The sequence below is a fragment of the Chaetomium fimeti genome (genome assembly GCF_033439085.1).
Source record: "Chaetomium fimeti strain CBS 168.71 chromosome Unknown B0H64scaffold_5, whole genome shotgun sequence".
NCBI lineage: Eukaryota > Fungi > Ascomycota > Sordariomycetes > Sordariales > Chaetomiaceae > Chaetomium > Chaetomium fimeti.
The window spans coordinates 1474576-1490541 of record NW_026944333.1 but is presented as its reverse complement, the minus strand read 5'-3'; the positions used below and the strand labels follow the sequence as shown (position 1 = coordinate 1490541).

Sequence of the window (15966 nt, the reverse complement as noted above, 5' to 3'; positions counted from 1 at the left end):
TGTTTCCACCATCATGAATGCCCTATTTCTCCTCTGCTTACACAGTAATGGGTTTCAAAACTCGTCCTTGTGGGCTCCGTTATATAACGGGAATCCCGTTTATAACCATCTTGTTCAACATCCTTGACCGTCCTCAGGAACAGGCGCTAAACCGTACTTGCCTACACAGTCCGCATCATTTTCCCCCATTCCCGCGTGAATCAGCCGCAAGTGTACCGGGGAGGGGGGGGCTGCTCAGCGTTTAAGAGAGGGGGGGGGGGGGGGGTGGCTCAGCGTTTAGCGGCAACTTGCGGGCTAGTTGGTATGTGCGGGCAAGATACCGGATATGTGTTGCTCGGCGTCGACAAGATGGTTTGCGCTGGGGACTGTGGGAGTGAAAGAGAGGTGCCGTGATGGTGACGGCACCGAGAAAGCTTTCCAAACTCAAGCCAGTCGTACATTCTTTTCCACGATGCCTAGCCCCAGGCAGTGATCCCCGAAACCCTGTATTAATTATTGCGCGCGAGCGTCTGTTTTGCCGTCGTTTCCTGCTCCAACATCCAGTACCCGCCTAATTCCTCGTATTCCTTCTCCCACCCGGGGAGAATGTCGTCCAGGTTCCCAACCTCCAGGTCCCTCATATCAGTACACATGGCCACCTTGAAATCCTCGGTGTGGTTCGGCTTGTAGGTGGCCCCATCAAACTTGATTCCGACATGCACAATCTGGGCCGGATCCTCGTCGGTGGGCGCGCGCTTGTAGTGGCGGAAATACCCGCCCTTCTCCTCCTTGTTCCACCGCATGACCTCGAGCGCGGTCGACTTGGCGAGGCCGCCGTGCAGGAAGGCGACGCGGCCGTCGTCCGGGTGGTACTGGGCGAACGAGTGGCCGCAGTAGTAGTCGTCGTTGAGCACGCCGACGCTGGTCAGCCACTTCTTGGGCCGGCCGTAACTCGTCTTGAGCGCGTGCCACGCGAACCGGAACATGTCCTTGTCCCCCAGCAGGAACTCGTTGTAGTACTTGCCCTCCTCGTTGTTCAGCCACGCGGCCAGCTGCAGGTGGTACCAGTACCGCTGCTTGCCCACCATCAGCTGCCCGCTCTCTTGTTCGTATTCGTCCATGCGGCACGGCGTGTTGGTGATAGCCCAGGCCGGGTTCTGCGGCCACGAGCGGGCGATGTCGGGCCAGAAGACGGTACCGTATTCTTGGTAGACGTGCGAGTCGTAGAGGGTCGCCGGGTCGAGCACGGGGACGTTGTCCGAGTCGAGCAGCAAGGGCTCGGCGAACTTCGAGTTGATGAGTGCGGCCGTCTTCAGCTGGAAATTGATGAAGGGTCCGTCCTTTTTGACCTGGATAATGTTGTGAGGCTGGGAGAGGTCGTTGAACGACGTTGGCTGGTATAGGCTGGCGAGGTCTTCCCGAGTGGCTTTGTTCATCTCGTCGCCCCAATAGTGAATCTCCATTGGGATCTTGGACCGTAGCATTGTAAGGCGCCTGAGGACGACCTTGAGGTGCATCGCAGTGTCGCGATTGCCAGCGAGGATAACCACACCTCTTCCCTCAAACTTGTCCTTGACCTTCTCCCAGGGAATCATCTTGCCCTGTATATATTCTTGCCATGCCTTGCGGCGCGAATTGATTTCGTCGTCGGGACGGTCTGTGACAACCCATTCGGCATCTGCGCTAAATTGGAAATTGACATCTTCATCCTGCGGCCAGTGACACCCCGCCTTCGCCTCAGCCACGGTGATATTCTTGACACGCGTCAGAGCGTTGAAGTGGGCGCGGAACGAGTCGGCCGATGGTAGCTTGTGGGCTTCTGGGTCCAGTTGCCCTGTTTTCTGCGAAAGCGTCGGTATCCTGTTGGGCGATAGGTAGCCGGGTCGTGTGGCAAAGAAAGCATCGCGACTGTGCAGGCGGAATGTGAACAGGCCAATAATGCACACCAGCCCGACTGCGGCCAGCAAGATCTTTGGTTGCCGAGGGAGGGCCATGGTTGCGTCGTTTCGGCGTCTGCCGGTTTGAAATGGCGCGAACGGCACTGTCCAATGTCAGGCTCTTGGGGCTATCCTCTGATACCAAAAAAGGAGGAAAGAATCGGGAAGATTGGGCATCTGAAAACAAAACCACCACAAAAGAAGGAGGGGGGTGGGATCGGGGGGGGGGGGGGGTCATTCGCCGGCGGATGGTTGCTTGCAGGCTCTTGGTAAGTCTTCCATGGTATATACTACCTACGGTAGGCATGCTTTGCGCGAAGTGTCAGAACCCCGAAGGATCTGCTTGACGACACGCAAGCAGGCCTTCCTTCTTCCTTCTCTCCGTGGGATCACTTGGTCGCACAGCCATGCCGACTGACCCGGCTGCTTTGGCCCAGACTCCCGCCAGCCATTATATCATCGATCCATACCAAAAACGGCGATCCAGAACGCCAAGTCGGGATGCTGGACCCACCGCCAAGTTTGCGGACGAGTTACACAGCAAGGAAGTACGCAGAAGCAAGATGGGCTCGCTGGCCTTTTCCCATAGACAAAGGTTGAACGGCATATAACCACCAAATGGCCACCCACTATAACCGCTATAGAAGAATAGACCGTTGGATGGATAGAGATTTTATTCTCTATCCAACGGCACCGGTCCTACGCACTTCAAGTTTGGTAAAGAAATGCGTTCGATGCAGCGGTTTCAAGTTATCGACACCTGTGTACAAATCGGGTATGGACGAAGTAGGTACCTTAGGCTGGTTGGGATTGGCTGGCGTGGTGGATCCGGTGCAGGGTACTTCGTAATCTTGGATCCTTCGGCAGACGGATGTCACAGTCCCACGTGAGTATTCGTACCTGGCACGCATGGATGCCTGGGACCTGGGACATTCACATATTCAGTCGGTTCGCCGACCAGACCATTCAATCACCATTGTTGCTGCCCTCATTCAACGGCCTCAATTGTTGTAGTTATTCATTGTACCCCTTCCGTTGTTACAACGACTGTCCCGCTGCAACACACCTATTTCCGAGCTCAACTTGACTTGTGGCTTTTGGCTTTCCAACAAATCAAGTCAATTCTCCCACGCCTTTTGCAACGACCGACACGTGGCCCGTTACATTTTGCCCTGGGGTATCCTTCGAAGTTCAAAAAGCCTCGACTCCCACAAACTAGAGAAGGTATCCAACCTAAGATCGGGTGTCGTTGGCATCTACCACCAGACGCGGTGTCATAATGGGTCAGAATTTCGATGCTAGCCACGACGTTGCGACAGTCGGGACCTTACCACTCACACCTCCCGATTCGCAACCGCAAGATCCGGTACAAGTTCTTAATCTCCCATGCCCGCCCTTCATCAGCATAGATGGCCTTCACAACTTTCGCGACTGTGGAGGTTACCCGGTCGCAGACCGCCCCGGCAAGATCGTCCGACGTGGGATGCTCTACCGATCGGCAGACCCGTCCAAGATCACCAACACGGGCATCTCCCAGCTGCAGGCGCTGAAAATTGCTCGGGTATTTGACCTTCGCTCCGACTTCGAGATTGAAGAGAGCACCAAGAAAGGCTGGGGGCAGATTAGGGTTTGGGATCGAGCGGTGAGAGTCCAGGCCTCCGTCTTCACCGACAGCGACATTGCGAATGGGCAGCGTGCCATGCGGGATCAAAATTTGAGAAAGGAGGGCATCGAGGTAAAATGAGCAATGTTTGAGTTTCCACTTGCCTACGGTTGGTCACCAACTGACTCCCAGCCAGGGCTTCGTGCAGTACTACCGGGATGTTCTCGAATCTGCCACCTCGCTCAGCAATCCTTTCCAGCCACTCAAGAACATCCTGAACCACCTCGCCGCAGTTCGCCCATCGGAGCTTGAACCGATACTTATACATTGCTCTTTGGGAAAAGACCGGACCGGGGTCATTTGCGCACTAGTCCTGAGCATCTGCGGCGTAGACGACAGCACTGTTGCGCATGAGTACGCCTTGACAGCCCTCGGTATCAAGGACAAGATAGTGAGCATCATCGCCGAGACACGGCCAAATGGGCCCGGGATATCCGAAGAGGAAGAGCGCTTCTTCAGCTCGAGGTTAGTTAGTCCATCGTGAGCATCGTGGAAGATATCATGCCGTTCTCTGGGCTAACAACAAGGTCAGGGTTGAGGCCATGCAATGCTTCTTGGAATGGACTCGGCACAACGGCGGACTGGAGCGCAGAGTGATAGAATCCGGAGTCATGACCCTCGACCAGGTGCAACAACTGCGGGATAATCTGGTCGTTGATCTTCAGCCAGGTTATACCCCCCTACGCAGGGAAGAACATAGAGAGCCTTTTGCAAGTGGGCTCTAGTGTGAAGGGTATCTCGGATGTGTCACGAGAAGGACCTCCTAAGTGCCTAAAGCTTGCTACATGACGGTGTAGGCGCCCGTTTCCTCACCACTAAGCGCACAGCCTCGTCCAGTTGGTCGTGCTAGGAAGCCGCCGACACAACCGCGCGGCAGCCTGTGCAACCCGTGCTCACCTTCTCACCCCGGGAGGGCAATCTCGACAGGCGAGGATTCAAGGCAGCAAGAGCGCGTGATCAGGCGTTGGGTATGTTCCGACCCTATGATTGGTCGATTGGCATCAACCAACCAACCGAGTGAACCAACTGCTCAGGGAAGCACGGGGGTCAACTCTCTTCGGGCGATTTACCAGCTCTCCACCCCCAAAATCCAAACTTCTGCAACAACCCCCCTCCAACTTCAAGTCTTTCAGCATTTAACCTTACTGCCCTGCATATTGTGTTTGGCGAACGGTTTGCCCTTCGAGACCGTTGGAAGGATTTCGACACTTACCCCCGCAATACGATTGTACGGAGACGTGCCATGGAAGGATTTCAAGGTTGGCTGCCTGCTCCCCAAACCCATCTCTCCTGGGCTTGCTCTCTAACGTTGCCTCCCAGAATTGATGCCCTCGGCCGTGCCGGCTAAGGTCATTGGCTCCAGACAAGGAGGCACGGCGTATACCGAGCGTTCCGCTGTCCGTGTCATCGTCACGTCGTCCGACGGTGGCGATAGCCGTGTGGTTCTCGTTAAGGCGCGCAAGGAGAACTACTACAAGCTGCCTGGTGGCGGTGTCGATGAAGGGGAAGATTACCAGAAAGCTGCCGAACGGGAAGTACTCGAGGAGACCGGTTTTCACGTCTCGGTGGAGGGCGAGTACTTCGCTACGACGGAGGAATTTCGGAACGATCTTCACCAGATCTCGTACTGCTACCGAGCCCGCTTGCTCGACGAGGCCGGGAAGCCAAATTTGACCGAGGAGGAGCTGGCTGATGGGCTCAGCCACGAGTGGGTCCCTGTAGAAAACGCCCTACAGATAATGTTGAGCGTGGAGCCAACTTCTGAGCTGGGGCTTTACATCAAGGAGAGGGACATGTTCCTCCTAGCTGAGGCTCTCAGATCTAATTGATCCTAGGAGAGGATGGATATATATAAGAAAGTAATTTGCTCGAGAGTCCAGTCCCCCTCCCCGCATCGTGGCAACATTCAACATCAAGTGGCCTCATGCGAACTCTGCCTAGGTACCTAACACTGCAATACCTATCCAAGGCAACAGCGTCGTAGCCAGCGTGGAATTCACCGACGCTCAAAAATGCGCGCCTCGGTACATGTACCTTGGCACATACGTATACCTGAATATTTCGGTCTAAATTGTCAACCCCAGTAGGTACTTTTACTCCCGGTGGTGGTGTCATGCGTGCGCTTCCTTTTTCCGACAGCCACCATTCAGGTTGTCCTACGTTCACTCTCACCCCATCATACCTACAAGCCTCCCTGCCGTGTTTACAGATTGGGATGGTTTGTGTCCCTGGCAGACCACCATGGGAAACGCTGCTTTTGGGGCATTGGTGATCTGAGGCATCCCGCGCGGCTCGGGAGAGCCTATACCTACTTAGGTAGAAGTATTTAGAAATTATAACTGTCCTCTTATCGGAACGTCGTTTATTTGTGAATATCTACGTAAATATAATATCTGTCTCTTTTATCAATTCTTTATCAGTCTAGCTAACTAATACTAAAGCGGTGCTTAACCTCTCCAACTCACACTCACCACCATAGCGGGTCACGTGTCGACTCTGTTGATGTCAATGCCGTATGAGGGAGAAGATGGCTCAGAATGCAACTCTCGTTGTAGGAGAGGCCCCACGACATCTGGATCGTTACGCAAAGGTACATGCCCGTCTGCAAAGGGCTGCGGTCACAACTGCCACAAAGAAACAGTCACTTCTACAAGTCCTGAAAAAGAATAGAATTGCTGCTTGCCCCTGAAGGCCTGAGCCCCCCCCCCCCCCCCCCCCCTCCCTGGCCAGAGCGCCCGGCAGTCAGCGCCCCAGTTCAATACATTATTCAATCTACTTTGAGGATGCCGTAAGTAGAAATGGATAGATGCAGAACCCTGTGAGGAAGTACCTTCTGCCCCGAATCAATACTACTTCAAGAACCCTAGGAAACACAAACGCGCTTGTCGTCAAGTGAGCACCATCCCTTCGCCGTCGAATCGTCCTGAGTAGGTGCCTAGATACCGAAGCAGCCAGGCCCTTTGCCAAAGCCTTGATGGCCCTAAGCAAGCAACCGCCAACGAGAATGATGCAGCCGACGTCCGTTGCAGCGCTGGGGGCGAATGAAGGTGTATCTCCAGAGGGCGGCATACACGGTCCAGGTGGTGGCCTGGCAATACTCCTGTACCCGACATTAGACATGCGCCTACTCTAAGCGGATATGGCCATAGGTTACCGTCCCAAAACTAGTTATTGTTGTTGTTGAAGCAGTCGCAGGCTTCTTTGCCGTAATCCGTGGAATATTTGCATCCCACGTTATGGCACTCTCGAGTTTTGTACCTGTACTTAGAGCCGTTCTTTCGCGTTCCTGTCGCCCAGTTGCAATGATCAGCTAGGACGATGACCTCGTAGACTACAGCCATTATGTACGCTTGATATCGTAACAGCAAGTAAGTGGATCGAAAGTTGGAAATGCCGGTAATAGGTGATAGAGCCACGGGACAAGAGGAAAGTAACTTATGGGGTCAGGAAAGGAGTTAGGCTTGTTAAATAATGTTAGATTGGGCTCTGCTCGAATCACCTGGTCGCAACCAGAGCCTTGCCAGCAGACCTCCATCGGCGTTCTTACAGATGCAAGTCGGGTGATACAACATATGTGTTCGGCCAAATTCGTCTGTAAATCTCCGTCCTTGCAAACGAGTGTGGTGCGGTAATTATGCCATTTGCTGGCGTAACTTCCGAATAATAAGAGAGGCATGCCAACCGGATTGCGTCTGTCAATCTGGTGGTGTACAGTACCATATGTCAGAAATCCGGTCCTCTCTCTCAGGGCCCAACATAGTCGCCAAGGGTAGCGACATAGCAGTTCAGTACAGATCCTCCCTTTCCCATCTAGTACTGAGCCCATTCGATCCCTACGGACAACGCGATCCTTCCGTCTGTGGTTCGAGGAGCGAGGCCTTCCAGGACCATATCTGATTCAGATAACGGCCGGCTCCACTGACTACAACGCCTTCCATTGGAGAGGCAGAACCCTTTTATAGGTAGGTAATGAAAAGGCACGCGCCACGCTTGGGCTCGGATAGAAAGCCCACCCCTAACTTTAGTGATAGTCTGTGGCCGTTACCCGCACCACAAGCCCATTCACGCGGATGAGTTGGCACTCCATGTCCGCACCCCTCGAGACGTGGTTCATTTCCAGAATCCTACAGATCTAGCATTTTCCTCTCTCTTCTTGACCGTTGATAAACAATCTCTCCGGTACATGTACCTGGTCAAGCGCACCTTTGTACGTACACTCCATGTCAACACTCCAGCGCTGTGTCGCCTTTCACACATCTGGGTGTAGAGAATCGAGTGTTCCCAAAATATAGAGCCGTAATCTATCCCTGCTATTCAGTCAGTTGATTAGGTTCGGTGTCTGGACAGGGCTTGGGAAAGGGGGGTCTTACATCGGTCCCAAAACGTCGACGCGACCGGCGTGTTGCTTGTCTGAGTTGGCTTGCGGTGATTGTAATATTGGTTATTGGTTGGAATTCGATGTGGCGTAATCCCGTTTCATTTGTTTACTCGAAATGTCCTGAGGTCGGGGGTAGCGAAGATAGTACCTCCGCTTTTAGGTGCGTAGCAACGTAATGTGCGATGTAAGCGGCTTTGGGGAGACGACAGACACTACATCCCTCACGCTGCCGGCCGGGGGGTACGCGGCCTCGGGCGTCAGAGTCCACAGCCAAGGGGCCATGGTTTGATTTAACAGATTGCCTAGGTTATTTGTGTAAGTACAAAGAGGACTGGATGGACTACAAGAGGAAGAAGGGAACATCTCGACACTCTCACCGGGTTCTTTCAACCTCCTCTCCGTCGATTCAAACATTGTTTGACACACGTCGTGTGGTCGCAGTCGGCGCGAAGGCATGCTGCGCGCCGTTGGTCCTGCGGCCCGTGATATCAGGGGTACGTCGAATGTGTCATTATCTCGCAAGCTTCAATGGTGGTGACAAATACCTGTTTTAAGTGCATGACTCTAAGATTCGCGTCACGAGAAGAGGTTTATTGAGTCGAGTTGCAGCACGATCGAATACAGAGTTCATTTCTTTGCGTTGGCCCCCTGTGATGTGAGCTGAAGTGCCACTTCCTGGATCTTGTTCAGACCGTACAAGTCGTTCCCAGGCTCGGACAACTCTGCTCCCTCCAACTCCCATTCGAATGTCCCAGCCTTGTCCCCGAGCTTCTCCCCAATCGGCCTAGTAGAATCAAAGTCTATGATGACGGGCTTCTCGCCGTCCATCATGATGTTAGACGGGTTAATGTCGTTGTGCGCGAGTCCCAGCTGGTGGAGGTGGTGAATGCCGTCTCCAATAGCCTTGATGTAGCCAAGCTTTTCTTTCTCGGTAATATCCTTCCTCTCTGACAACGTTTTCTCGAGGTCCGACTTGTATTTCGTAAAGCAAAGCCCGGTGATCCTGCCATTGTCGACGAGGCATCCATGATACTGCGCAAGATTTGGATGCGGGTGCTTCTTGAGAATCTCGCACACTTCAGCTTCCTGCAGGACGAGAGCGGCGATGTTGCCATGGTGTTCAGAATCCCAAGCCAGAAGCCTGGGCCTCTTGACATATATTTCTTCAGGGAGGGGCACCGATGCGCGCGTGAGGCCTTCCTTGAATTGTGGGCAGAAGTGCTCCGGAGGGATCCGATTGCGCTCGAGGTTCTCTACGTCCAATCCTTTCAACCCTGACTCCATCTTGTCCGTTGTAGCCATGAAGACAGAATCTCCCTGTCGGATGATGATCTTTGTCCTGTCGAATACAAAGTCGCCATCCCGTTCGACCCACTGCTCAGCGTGTTCCACGATCTGAACCGCCGAATTCGGTTTAGGCCTCTTGGCTGGTTTATCGTCCGAATCCGAAACATCGCGTTTCGGCCGTGCTTTAGTGCTTTCGCAGGCGGCATCAACTTTTTTTTTGTTAGGTTGGGCTGTTAGTAGAGTGAGGAGAGAAACTAATGGTGATCGTCGTGGTGTAATCTCACCAGGCTCTCGCTCCTTCGCAGCCGGGGCCGCCCCCGTAGATGCCGCTCCAGTGTCCGAATTGTCCGCTCGACCTGGGTTACTGGCCATGGCCGTTGTTGCGCTACTCGCTGCTCGCTGCTCGCTGCTCGGGTTTGAATGAGAGAACAATGGAGCTTGAGCGGTTTCAAAATGCGGCGCTAAGCCCTGAAGTGCTACGGATTATTTATCGGGCCGTTCCAGACAATGAGCCAATCTGTAACGTTGCGCCGACGAGAACGCCTCGCGATCGTTTCCATGGTTTCACGAAATGTGTTGTGGTCCCCTCTTTTCCCCATTTGTCTTACCCCTATTCTAGCCGTAGCATTAAGTGCAGTTTTGGGGGTGAATGTAAACTGCGAATGAACGAATATATACCTAGGCACTCTCAGGTCGACGTTGTTAAACACCCAACATGTATAGATGGACAATTACTTGTCTCTGCTGTGTAGTGTGGTGTATATCCTGGTGTGCCCGAGTCTTGGGTCGGGTGGATCCATGGAAGTTGGGTGACGCGGCCATCCGTCCGAGCATGGTGCTTGGGTGCTTGGTACCTTACTCGGGTGCGAGGTGGCGTTCCTACTGGCTCCTCCTCGCCTTCCTCTGGACTTCGTTCTCTTTGTTCTTTTCTTCAGCCGTTTGTCGTCAACCCATATCGTGTAACCGTCTTGAGAAAATCATTGCTCGGTTCCGTCAATGCAACCCGATATATCACCGGGCAGGTTGAAGACTGGATGCACTAGGTTCAAAACGGCGCCATTTCCGCGACATGTAGTATACGTCTTCGTATCCAGTCCTGTGCGAGTATTAGTGTATCATGGTATGAGCACCGCGACGGTGGCGGCGGAGTGTTTGGGATTCATATGTACATGAATCCGGCACTACGATTATGATATGTAGTGCACAAATATACGTACCTTAGGTTGACTCGGCTCTAACCCCCAGCAGGCCATTGTAGCCGGCAGAGGTTTTCACCCCCTTCGGATGATCGAGGTGCGACAGCCAGTCCCACCAAGTGCCTGCCAGTTGCTGACAGGTGTATCCTCGCCGTTCGACTCATCCATTATCGATGGCATCAAATGGTCGACTTGTTCTATTGATTTCCCAATTCCATCACCAACACCCTGTGATTTTATAACCGCCAATGGGCTGACCCATTTGTCCGATTCAATCGGATCGGGAAATTCGAACCCTTTCAACAATTTGCGCCATGGCCGAGCCAGTTGGCGACAAGGGCGAGGTTCCTCAACCCGAATCGACAAGTCATCCGACTACGAGCGATGCAAAACCGACAACTGAGGCAGTGGCATCTCCATCAAACACGCCAGCCAAGCGCAACGCGTTTACAGAACTGATGGCACCAAAACCGAAGGCTCCAATCTCCCAAGCCCCCCAATCCATGGCCTCCAAAGCATCCCAGATCGTCCGCGGGGTCTGGCGCGGCGCCCTGATCGAATACATCGAACACCCAGAACGGTTTCCAGACAAGGTCCTGCGCGTAACAGCCAACACCGTCCTAATCAAAGACGCCTTCCCCAAAGCCACCATCCACCTGCTCCTCCTCCCGCGCTCGCCCGCCCACTACCTCCTGCACCCGCACACCGCCTTCGCCGACCCGGCCTTCCTGGCCATGATGCGCGAGGAAGCCGCGGTGGGCGCCCGACTCGCCGCGGCCGAGCTCGCCCGCAGGCTCGGCTCCTTCTCGGCCAGCAACCGGGCGCGCGACGAGGCGATGGGCAAGGGCAAGGGCGGCGGCGCGGCCTCGGACCGTGACGGCTCGGAGTCGGAGCTGCCGCTGCCGGCGGGGCGCGACTACGCGGCCGAGATCCGCGTCGGCACCCACGCGCACCCGTCCATGGCCCACCTGCACGTGCACATCATCTCACGCGACATGCGCTCGGAGCGCGCCCGCCATAGGAAGCACTACAACAGCTTCACCACTCCGTTTTTTGTGCCGCTGGCGGACTATCCGCTGGGGGAGGATGATGTAAGGCGGGAGACGGGGTTTCAGAATGCGAATCTGAAGAGGGAGTTGGTGTGCTGGAGGTGTGGGAAGGAGTTTGGGAATCGCTTTGCTGAGTTGAAGAGGCATTTGGAGGAGGAGTTTGAGGCGTGGAAAAAGGAGTAAGGGGGCCGGTCATCACGTTGCTGAGGCGACCACCTTTTCGCTTTGCTGAACCCTCTTTTCACGGTTGCCATCATCGGTTGGGGTGGTACTGGGGCGCTCATGGCGGCCGATTTTGCGGCTCGGCATCGCACAGACACGGAGTTGGCGACTTTGTGTGCTGTGAACAGGAATATTTTCAAGCAACTCACAGGTCTGACAAAAAAGAAACTCGGCTAAACGATAGCCACTATGTCCCAGGTTGTTGACATCGTCTTCGTCTGTGAGATACAAGAAAACCACCGCCAATTCCACGGTTGCAGACAATTCCGGGAGATTGATCGGTACCCAGTTAAAGGGATGCCTTGCAGGGCCCGTTTTGGCCGGTGATTTTCCGCTTCTGATGGTATTGGACTGATCTCACGGTGACTGCGACCAGGGTCCAAGTATGGATACAGTTCAACAATTAGCGGCGTGGTGGTTTGGCACCATGACAGCACGTTGAATTCAATGTCAAGGCGGTTTTGGTAACGTAGCAGTCTGTGGGCGCCACACCGGCATCAGATGCCGTCTGCAGCCGGGCAGTCTCCCTGCAGTATCTGGTTGTCGGGGCAGCAGTGCGACGCTGTTGGATTCTTCACACACAGCTTGACGAGTGCCCGCTGCATCGTCTGCACCGAATCACGGCCACGCCTCACGGATACGAGGCCAAGAGGTGCGGCTGATGGAGGAAAAGCTGCAAAGTTCGCAACCCCCGGCGTCACTATCGAAAAGCGGCAGGGGCCGAGGCCCTGTGCCTGATATCTTGGCGAAGCTTCGCCGTGGCACAGAAGGTCCCTGCGGCGCCACGACGCGATTCCGACGCGCCGGGGGCTGACTGCATCTCCTGAACCCGTTAGGCAGGTGGGAGCCAAGGGCCTTGGGTTGCAGTGTCGGCCACTCAGGAATGCGGTGCCGTCGGCTTTGCCACTCAGCCTGGCTTTGCTATTGCCTGGGCGAGCTGCAGGTGGGAATAAATATTGGGAGGGCTGCGTCTGTGTTTCGGGGGTTCTCTGCAGTGCGGCTCCGCAAGGTTTGTTGGGTCCAAGGGGTTAATAAAGGAACGCTTAAATATCGTGTGACGACGTCCTGGTTGTTGATTCAGTTTGTTCCCCACGATCTCACTCTTTGCGTTGCAGTCAGCCCTATCAACAACAGCAATGATCAACCGGAGAACAATCTCGGCCCTGCTCGCCGGGGCCGCCGTGAGCTCGGCATGCACGATCCCCACCGAACCCCTCGACAACAACATCGCCTATCCTTTCCGTGCCCAGGTCCAAAATGCCACCCGGCTCGAGGTGCACAACCAGTATCTGAACCTGCTCGTGGCCGGCGGCGGTGACCACCATCTCTTCATTGGCCCCGTTGGCGTGCCTACGTACGACTTGACCCTCGTTGACGGTGTTGTCAACCATGTCCCGAACGGCGTCCGTCTTGTGATCGGCGGCGAGGTATGCTTCTGTTCGAACGCTTATGCGCCACCGGCCCGCAACTGACTTAGCCCCCAGTTCTCCGAGATCGACCACACCACCAAGCTGTTCTCGACCGGCCGCGGCGACGACCGCGCCATCTTCGAGCCCACATACGGCTGCAACCCAGACACGGACGAGCTCCAGATTGAACTGCAGTTTGTGACCTGGCAGAACCATCCCACGGGCGGCCACATTTGCGTCCGCCACGCCTTCGATGGAAGCCACGAGTTCCGGTACTCACCACCGGGCAACACCCGTACGGCTCCCCCACCGCCCCCTCTGTTTGACCCAATACCCGAAGCCCACTAACAGATCAACCAACAGTAATCGACGTCAACCGTGAATGCATCAAGGTGACGCTCGTCGTGATCCCCACGACGGACCTGCCCCCACCGAGCAGCAGCACAACCCTCTCCACCGTGACCATCCCCGCCACCTCGACCAGCGCCGCGCCGACACCCACGGGCACGCCGACCGAGGCCTTCACCGACCTGACCGCATCGGGCTACCGCTTCCTCGGCTGCGCGCCCGAGGAGCGGTGGGCGAACGACGGGCCCTTCCGCACGCTGTCGGGGGCGAGCGAGGCGTCGGCCGACGCCATGACCAACGAGCGGTGCCTGGCCTTTTGCGAGTCCCAGGGGTTCGCCTACGCCGGCACCGAGTGGCGGCAGGAGTGCTGGTGCGGCAACGAGGTCGCCGACACGCGCGTGCCCGCCACCACGCTCGCCAGCCTCGCCGCCTGCGACCACGTCTGCACCGGCGACCCGACCCAGTTCTGCGGCGGCGACGCCTGGCTGAGCCTGTACCAGAAGTGTGCCGAGGGGGAGGCCTGCGAGAATGTGGCTTTCACGTGAGCGGATCGATCGGCTGGTTGTGGGTGGGTTCCTTGAGCGCGAGGGGGCGCCACGGGCGGCAGGCGGAAAGGCGGGGAGATCTTGGGATCTGATCGATGGTAGCGCAGGGGGTTGGTTGGTTGCAAATGGCCGAGCCAATGCTAATAAAAGAAACATTGGGGAAACGAAGCTTGGGCTTCTTCTCACTCGTCCACTAACTCTCGACTCTTGCTCTCTCCGTCTCTCCACTGATGACTTGTCCATTGTGGATGCACACGCACGAATCGTAGTCTACTGTGTAGGATGGGGGGCTTGGGATCAGCGACAGAGATTCCCTTCGCGGCCTTCCCCGCCAACTTTGGGCAGCTCGATCCCGATGGCGGGAGCTTTCAGCTCCCGCTAAGCCAGTAACAAATCGCCTGATTCCGACGAAAGCTTTGCTTCTTGCTTCGACTAACCAGTGAGGAATCGATGAAGATGTGACAGGTGCCAAGAAGGGCAATGGACGGGATTACTCAACATTTTTTTCTTGATTTCACTGCTCAGATCTGCAGTTCCATCCGATGCCCGAACTCCCGACTCGTTCTTTCCAAAAAGAACCCCGGCGAAGGTGGGGCGGAATTTGGTCATCAAGGTGGACTGACAAATGCCAAGAGGCCCTAAATTCGTTACATCATCCGCCGCTCGCGCGATTGCCGCGACCGCTGAAAGGCCTTGATCGAATACTGCCCGTGTATAAAACCTCACCTTCCGCTGTCGCCAAAACCCCCGCTTCTTCATAATGAGCTCCAGACTACTCCGCCCCACCTTCCGAGCCCTTCGAGGAATCCCACCAACCACCATACCAATCCCCACGAGGCAATTCAGGACCAGCTCACCCAAAATGGCCGTCCAGGAGCTCAAATCGTAAGTCACGACACGTCCCTCTGGCTCCGTAGCCTCCCTATAGCCTTCCTTACCTTGCGCCTGTAAACACTAACTAACATGGTGCTTTTATCTAGGGTGGAACAATTCAACACCCTCATTGCCAGCAAGCCTCTCGTCGCCATCGACGTGTGGGCTCAATGGTGCGGTCCCTGCAGGTTCATCTCGCCCGTGTTCGAAAAGTAAACGATGGCCCCCCGTATCCCCCAACACTCGAGTCGCCGCAATCTAACATTGGCTTCCCACTTGCAGGCACTCCGAGAGCGACGAGTTCAAGGATAAGATCGTCTTCGCCAAGGTCGACGCCGACGAAGTTCCAGATCTCTCCCAGGAGCTCGGCGTCCGAGCCATGCCCTCTTTTTTCTTCTTCAAGGATGGCGCGAAGGTGTCCGATTTGGATTTAGTCGGCGCGGACCCGGGGAGATTAGAGAAAGGACTTAAAACACTAATCGAATAAGGGACTGCGCCCATCGTAACCTTCAAAACTACGCAAGGGTGGGCTACGTGGCTGGAAGGCGGCTTGTATCCGGGTAGATAGCACTTGGGGGAAGGGTCGTACAAGTATAGAGTAGAGAGAGATTGCATTCAATGTTCACATCATTGTAGTGAAGTGGTATGAACCCCCCCCCCCCCCCCCTCAAACAACACCACACACGCACACCACACGGTAGGCCGCGTATCCGTACGGCGTCCGTCAAAAAGGGAGGGTAGGCGGATTCGAAACAGGACCTTGGTGCTGTAACACTCGGTTCGACGACCCATCAGCCGCTGTGCCAACAACATGTGTGTCCCCCTCTGGGCAAATAGATACGGTTACAACGGCTGCAGCGGTGGGGATTACCTTGGCGGCCTTCCCTATCGCGGTGTATATGAGAAGCCCATGTGACTGTAATAGGGCTTGTGATAGGGCAACAAACGATAGCTGTCCCCGTCCTGTCTCAGAGCAGCTGGCCCAGAGCCACACTTTTGATGCGAGGATGTCACCGACGAGCTCCGCGTGTCGTCTTTCCTACCTATTTCCCGTCCAAAAACAGCCAAGAGCTTGAGAAG

General features: G+C 55.3%; 8 protein-coding genes across 8 annotated transcripts; 6 read left to right on the top strand and 2 right to left on the bottom strand.

Annotated features, from left to right (window-relative positions):
• Positions 1-488: 488 nt before the first annotated feature.
• Positions 489-1973, bottom strand: B0H64DRAFT_475748 (mannosyltransferase putative-domain-containing protein; the record flags this gene model as incomplete). Its single annotated transcript, XM_062808120.1, has 1 exon — positions 489-1973. One exon carries the CDS (start codon positions 1971-1973, stop codon positions 489-491), a length of 1485 nt encoding a protein of 494 aa, XP_062657773.1.
• Positions 1974-3195: 1222 nt separating this feature from the next.
• B0H64DRAFT_324894 (tyrosine phosphatase family-domain-containing protein) lies at positions 3196-4063 on the top strand (the record flags this gene model as incomplete). Its single annotated transcript, XM_062800671.1, has 2 exons — positions 3196-3651; positions 3716-4063. 2 exons carry the CDS (start codon positions 3196-3198, stop codon positions 4061-4063), a joined length of 804 nt encoding a protein of 267 aa, XP_062657772.1.
• An 806-nt stretch (positions 4064-4869) lies between these two features.
• On the top strand, positions 4870-5602 carry B0H64DRAFT_183259 (NUDIX domain-containing protein). Its single transcript, XM_062798952.1, has 2 exons — positions 4870-5438; positions 5549-5602. Exon 1 carries the CDS (start codon positions 4905-4907, stop codon positions 5406-5408), a length of 504 nt encoding a protein of 167 aa, XP_062657771.1. The 5' UTR covers positions 4870-4904; the 3' UTR covers positions 5409-5438; positions 5549-5602.
• A 2728-nt stretch (positions 5603-8330) lies between these two features.
• Positions 8331-9616, bottom strand: B0H64DRAFT_418217 (kinase-like domain-containing protein; the record flags this gene model as incomplete). Its single annotated transcript, XM_062805304.1, has 3 exons — positions 8331-8351; positions 8630-9352; positions 9500-9616. 3 exons carry the CDS (start codon positions 9614-9616, stop codon positions 8331-8333), a joined length of 861 nt encoding a protein of 286 aa, XP_062657770.1.
• Positions 9617-9824: 208 nt separating this feature from the next.
• On the top strand, positions 9825-10561 carry B0H64DRAFT_400226 (uncharacterized protein). Its single transcript, XM_062804051.1, has 2 exons — positions 9825-10340; positions 10462-10561. The coding sequence occupies exon 1, from the start codon at positions 9960-9962 to the stop codon at positions 10269-10271; it is 312 nt and encodes a 103-aa protein (XP_062657769.1). The 5' UTR covers positions 9825-9959; the 3' UTR covers positions 10272-10340; positions 10462-10561.
• On the top strand, positions 10562-11992 carry B0H64DRAFT_400225 (HIT-like domain-containing protein). The gene has a single exon (XM_062804050.1). The coding sequence runs from the start codon at positions 10755-10757 to the stop codon at positions 11670-11672; it is 918 nt and encodes a 305-aa protein (XP_062657768.1). The 5' UTR covers positions 10562-10754; the 3' UTR covers positions 11673-11992.
• Positions 11993-12648: 656 nt separating this feature from the next.
• On the top strand, positions 12649-14229 carry B0H64DRAFT_183142 (WSC domain-containing protein). The gene is made up of 3 exons (XM_062798951.1): positions 12649-13138; positions 13196-13415; positions 13484-14229. Exons 1-3 carry the CDS (start codon positions 12848-12850, stop codon positions 14011-14013), a joined length of 1041 nt encoding a protein of 346 aa, XP_062657767.1. The 5' UTR covers positions 12649-12847; the 3' UTR covers positions 14014-14229.
• Positions 14230-14279: 50 nt separating this feature from the next.
• B0H64DRAFT_400222 (thioredoxin-like protein) lies at positions 14280-15505 on the top strand. Its single transcript, XM_062804049.1, has 3 exons — positions 14280-14898; positions 14994-15098; positions 15169-15505. The coding sequence occupies exons 1-3, from the start codon at positions 14774-14776 to the stop codon at positions 15371-15373; spliced, it is 435 nt and encodes a 144-aa protein (XP_062657766.1). The 5' UTR covers positions 14280-14773; the 3' UTR covers positions 15374-15505.
• The last annotated feature ends 461 nt before the right edge of the window (positions 15506-15966 follow it).

Excerpts from the sequence above, each read along its gene's own strand:
- B0H64DRAFT_183142 (XM_062798951.1), top strand. The coding sequence starts at position 12,848 with ATGATCAACCGGAGAACAATCTCGGCCCTGCTCGCCGGGGCCGCCGTG. Across the intron at positions 13,139-13,195 it reads GTCTTGTGATCGGCGGCGAG|TTCTCCGAGATCGACCACAC; the intron begins GTATGCTTCTGT and ends CTTAGCCCCCAG. Across the intron at positions 13,416-13,483 it reads CTCACCACCGGGCAACACCC|TAATCGACGTCAACCGTGAA; the intron begins GTACGGCTCCCC and ends ATCAACCAACAG.
- B0H64DRAFT_400225 (XM_062804050.1), top strand. The coding sequence starts at position 10,755 with ATGGCCGAGCCAGTTGGCGACAAGGGCGAGGTTCCTCAACCCGAATCG.
- B0H64DRAFT_400222 (XM_062804049.1), top strand. The coding sequence starts at position 14,774 with ATGAGCTCCAGACTACTCCGCCCCACCTTCCGAGCCCTTCGAGGAATC. Across the intron at positions 14,899-14,993 it reads GCCGTCCAGGAGCTCAAATC|GGTGGAACAATTCAACACCC; the intron begins GTAAGTCACGAC and ends GCTTTTATCTAG. Across the intron at positions 15,099-15,168 it reads ATCTCGCCCGTGTTCGAAAA|GCACTCCGAGAGCGACGAGT; the intron begins GTAAACGATGGC and ends TCCCACTTGCAG.
- B0H64DRAFT_400226 (XM_062804051.1), top strand. The coding sequence starts at position 9,960 with ATGTATAGATGGACAATTACTTGTCTCTGCTGTGTAGTGTGGTGTATA.
- B0H64DRAFT_183259 (XM_062798952.1), top strand. The coding sequence starts at position 4,905 with ATGCCCTCGGCCGTGCCGGCTAAGGTCATTGGCTCCAGACAAGGAGGC.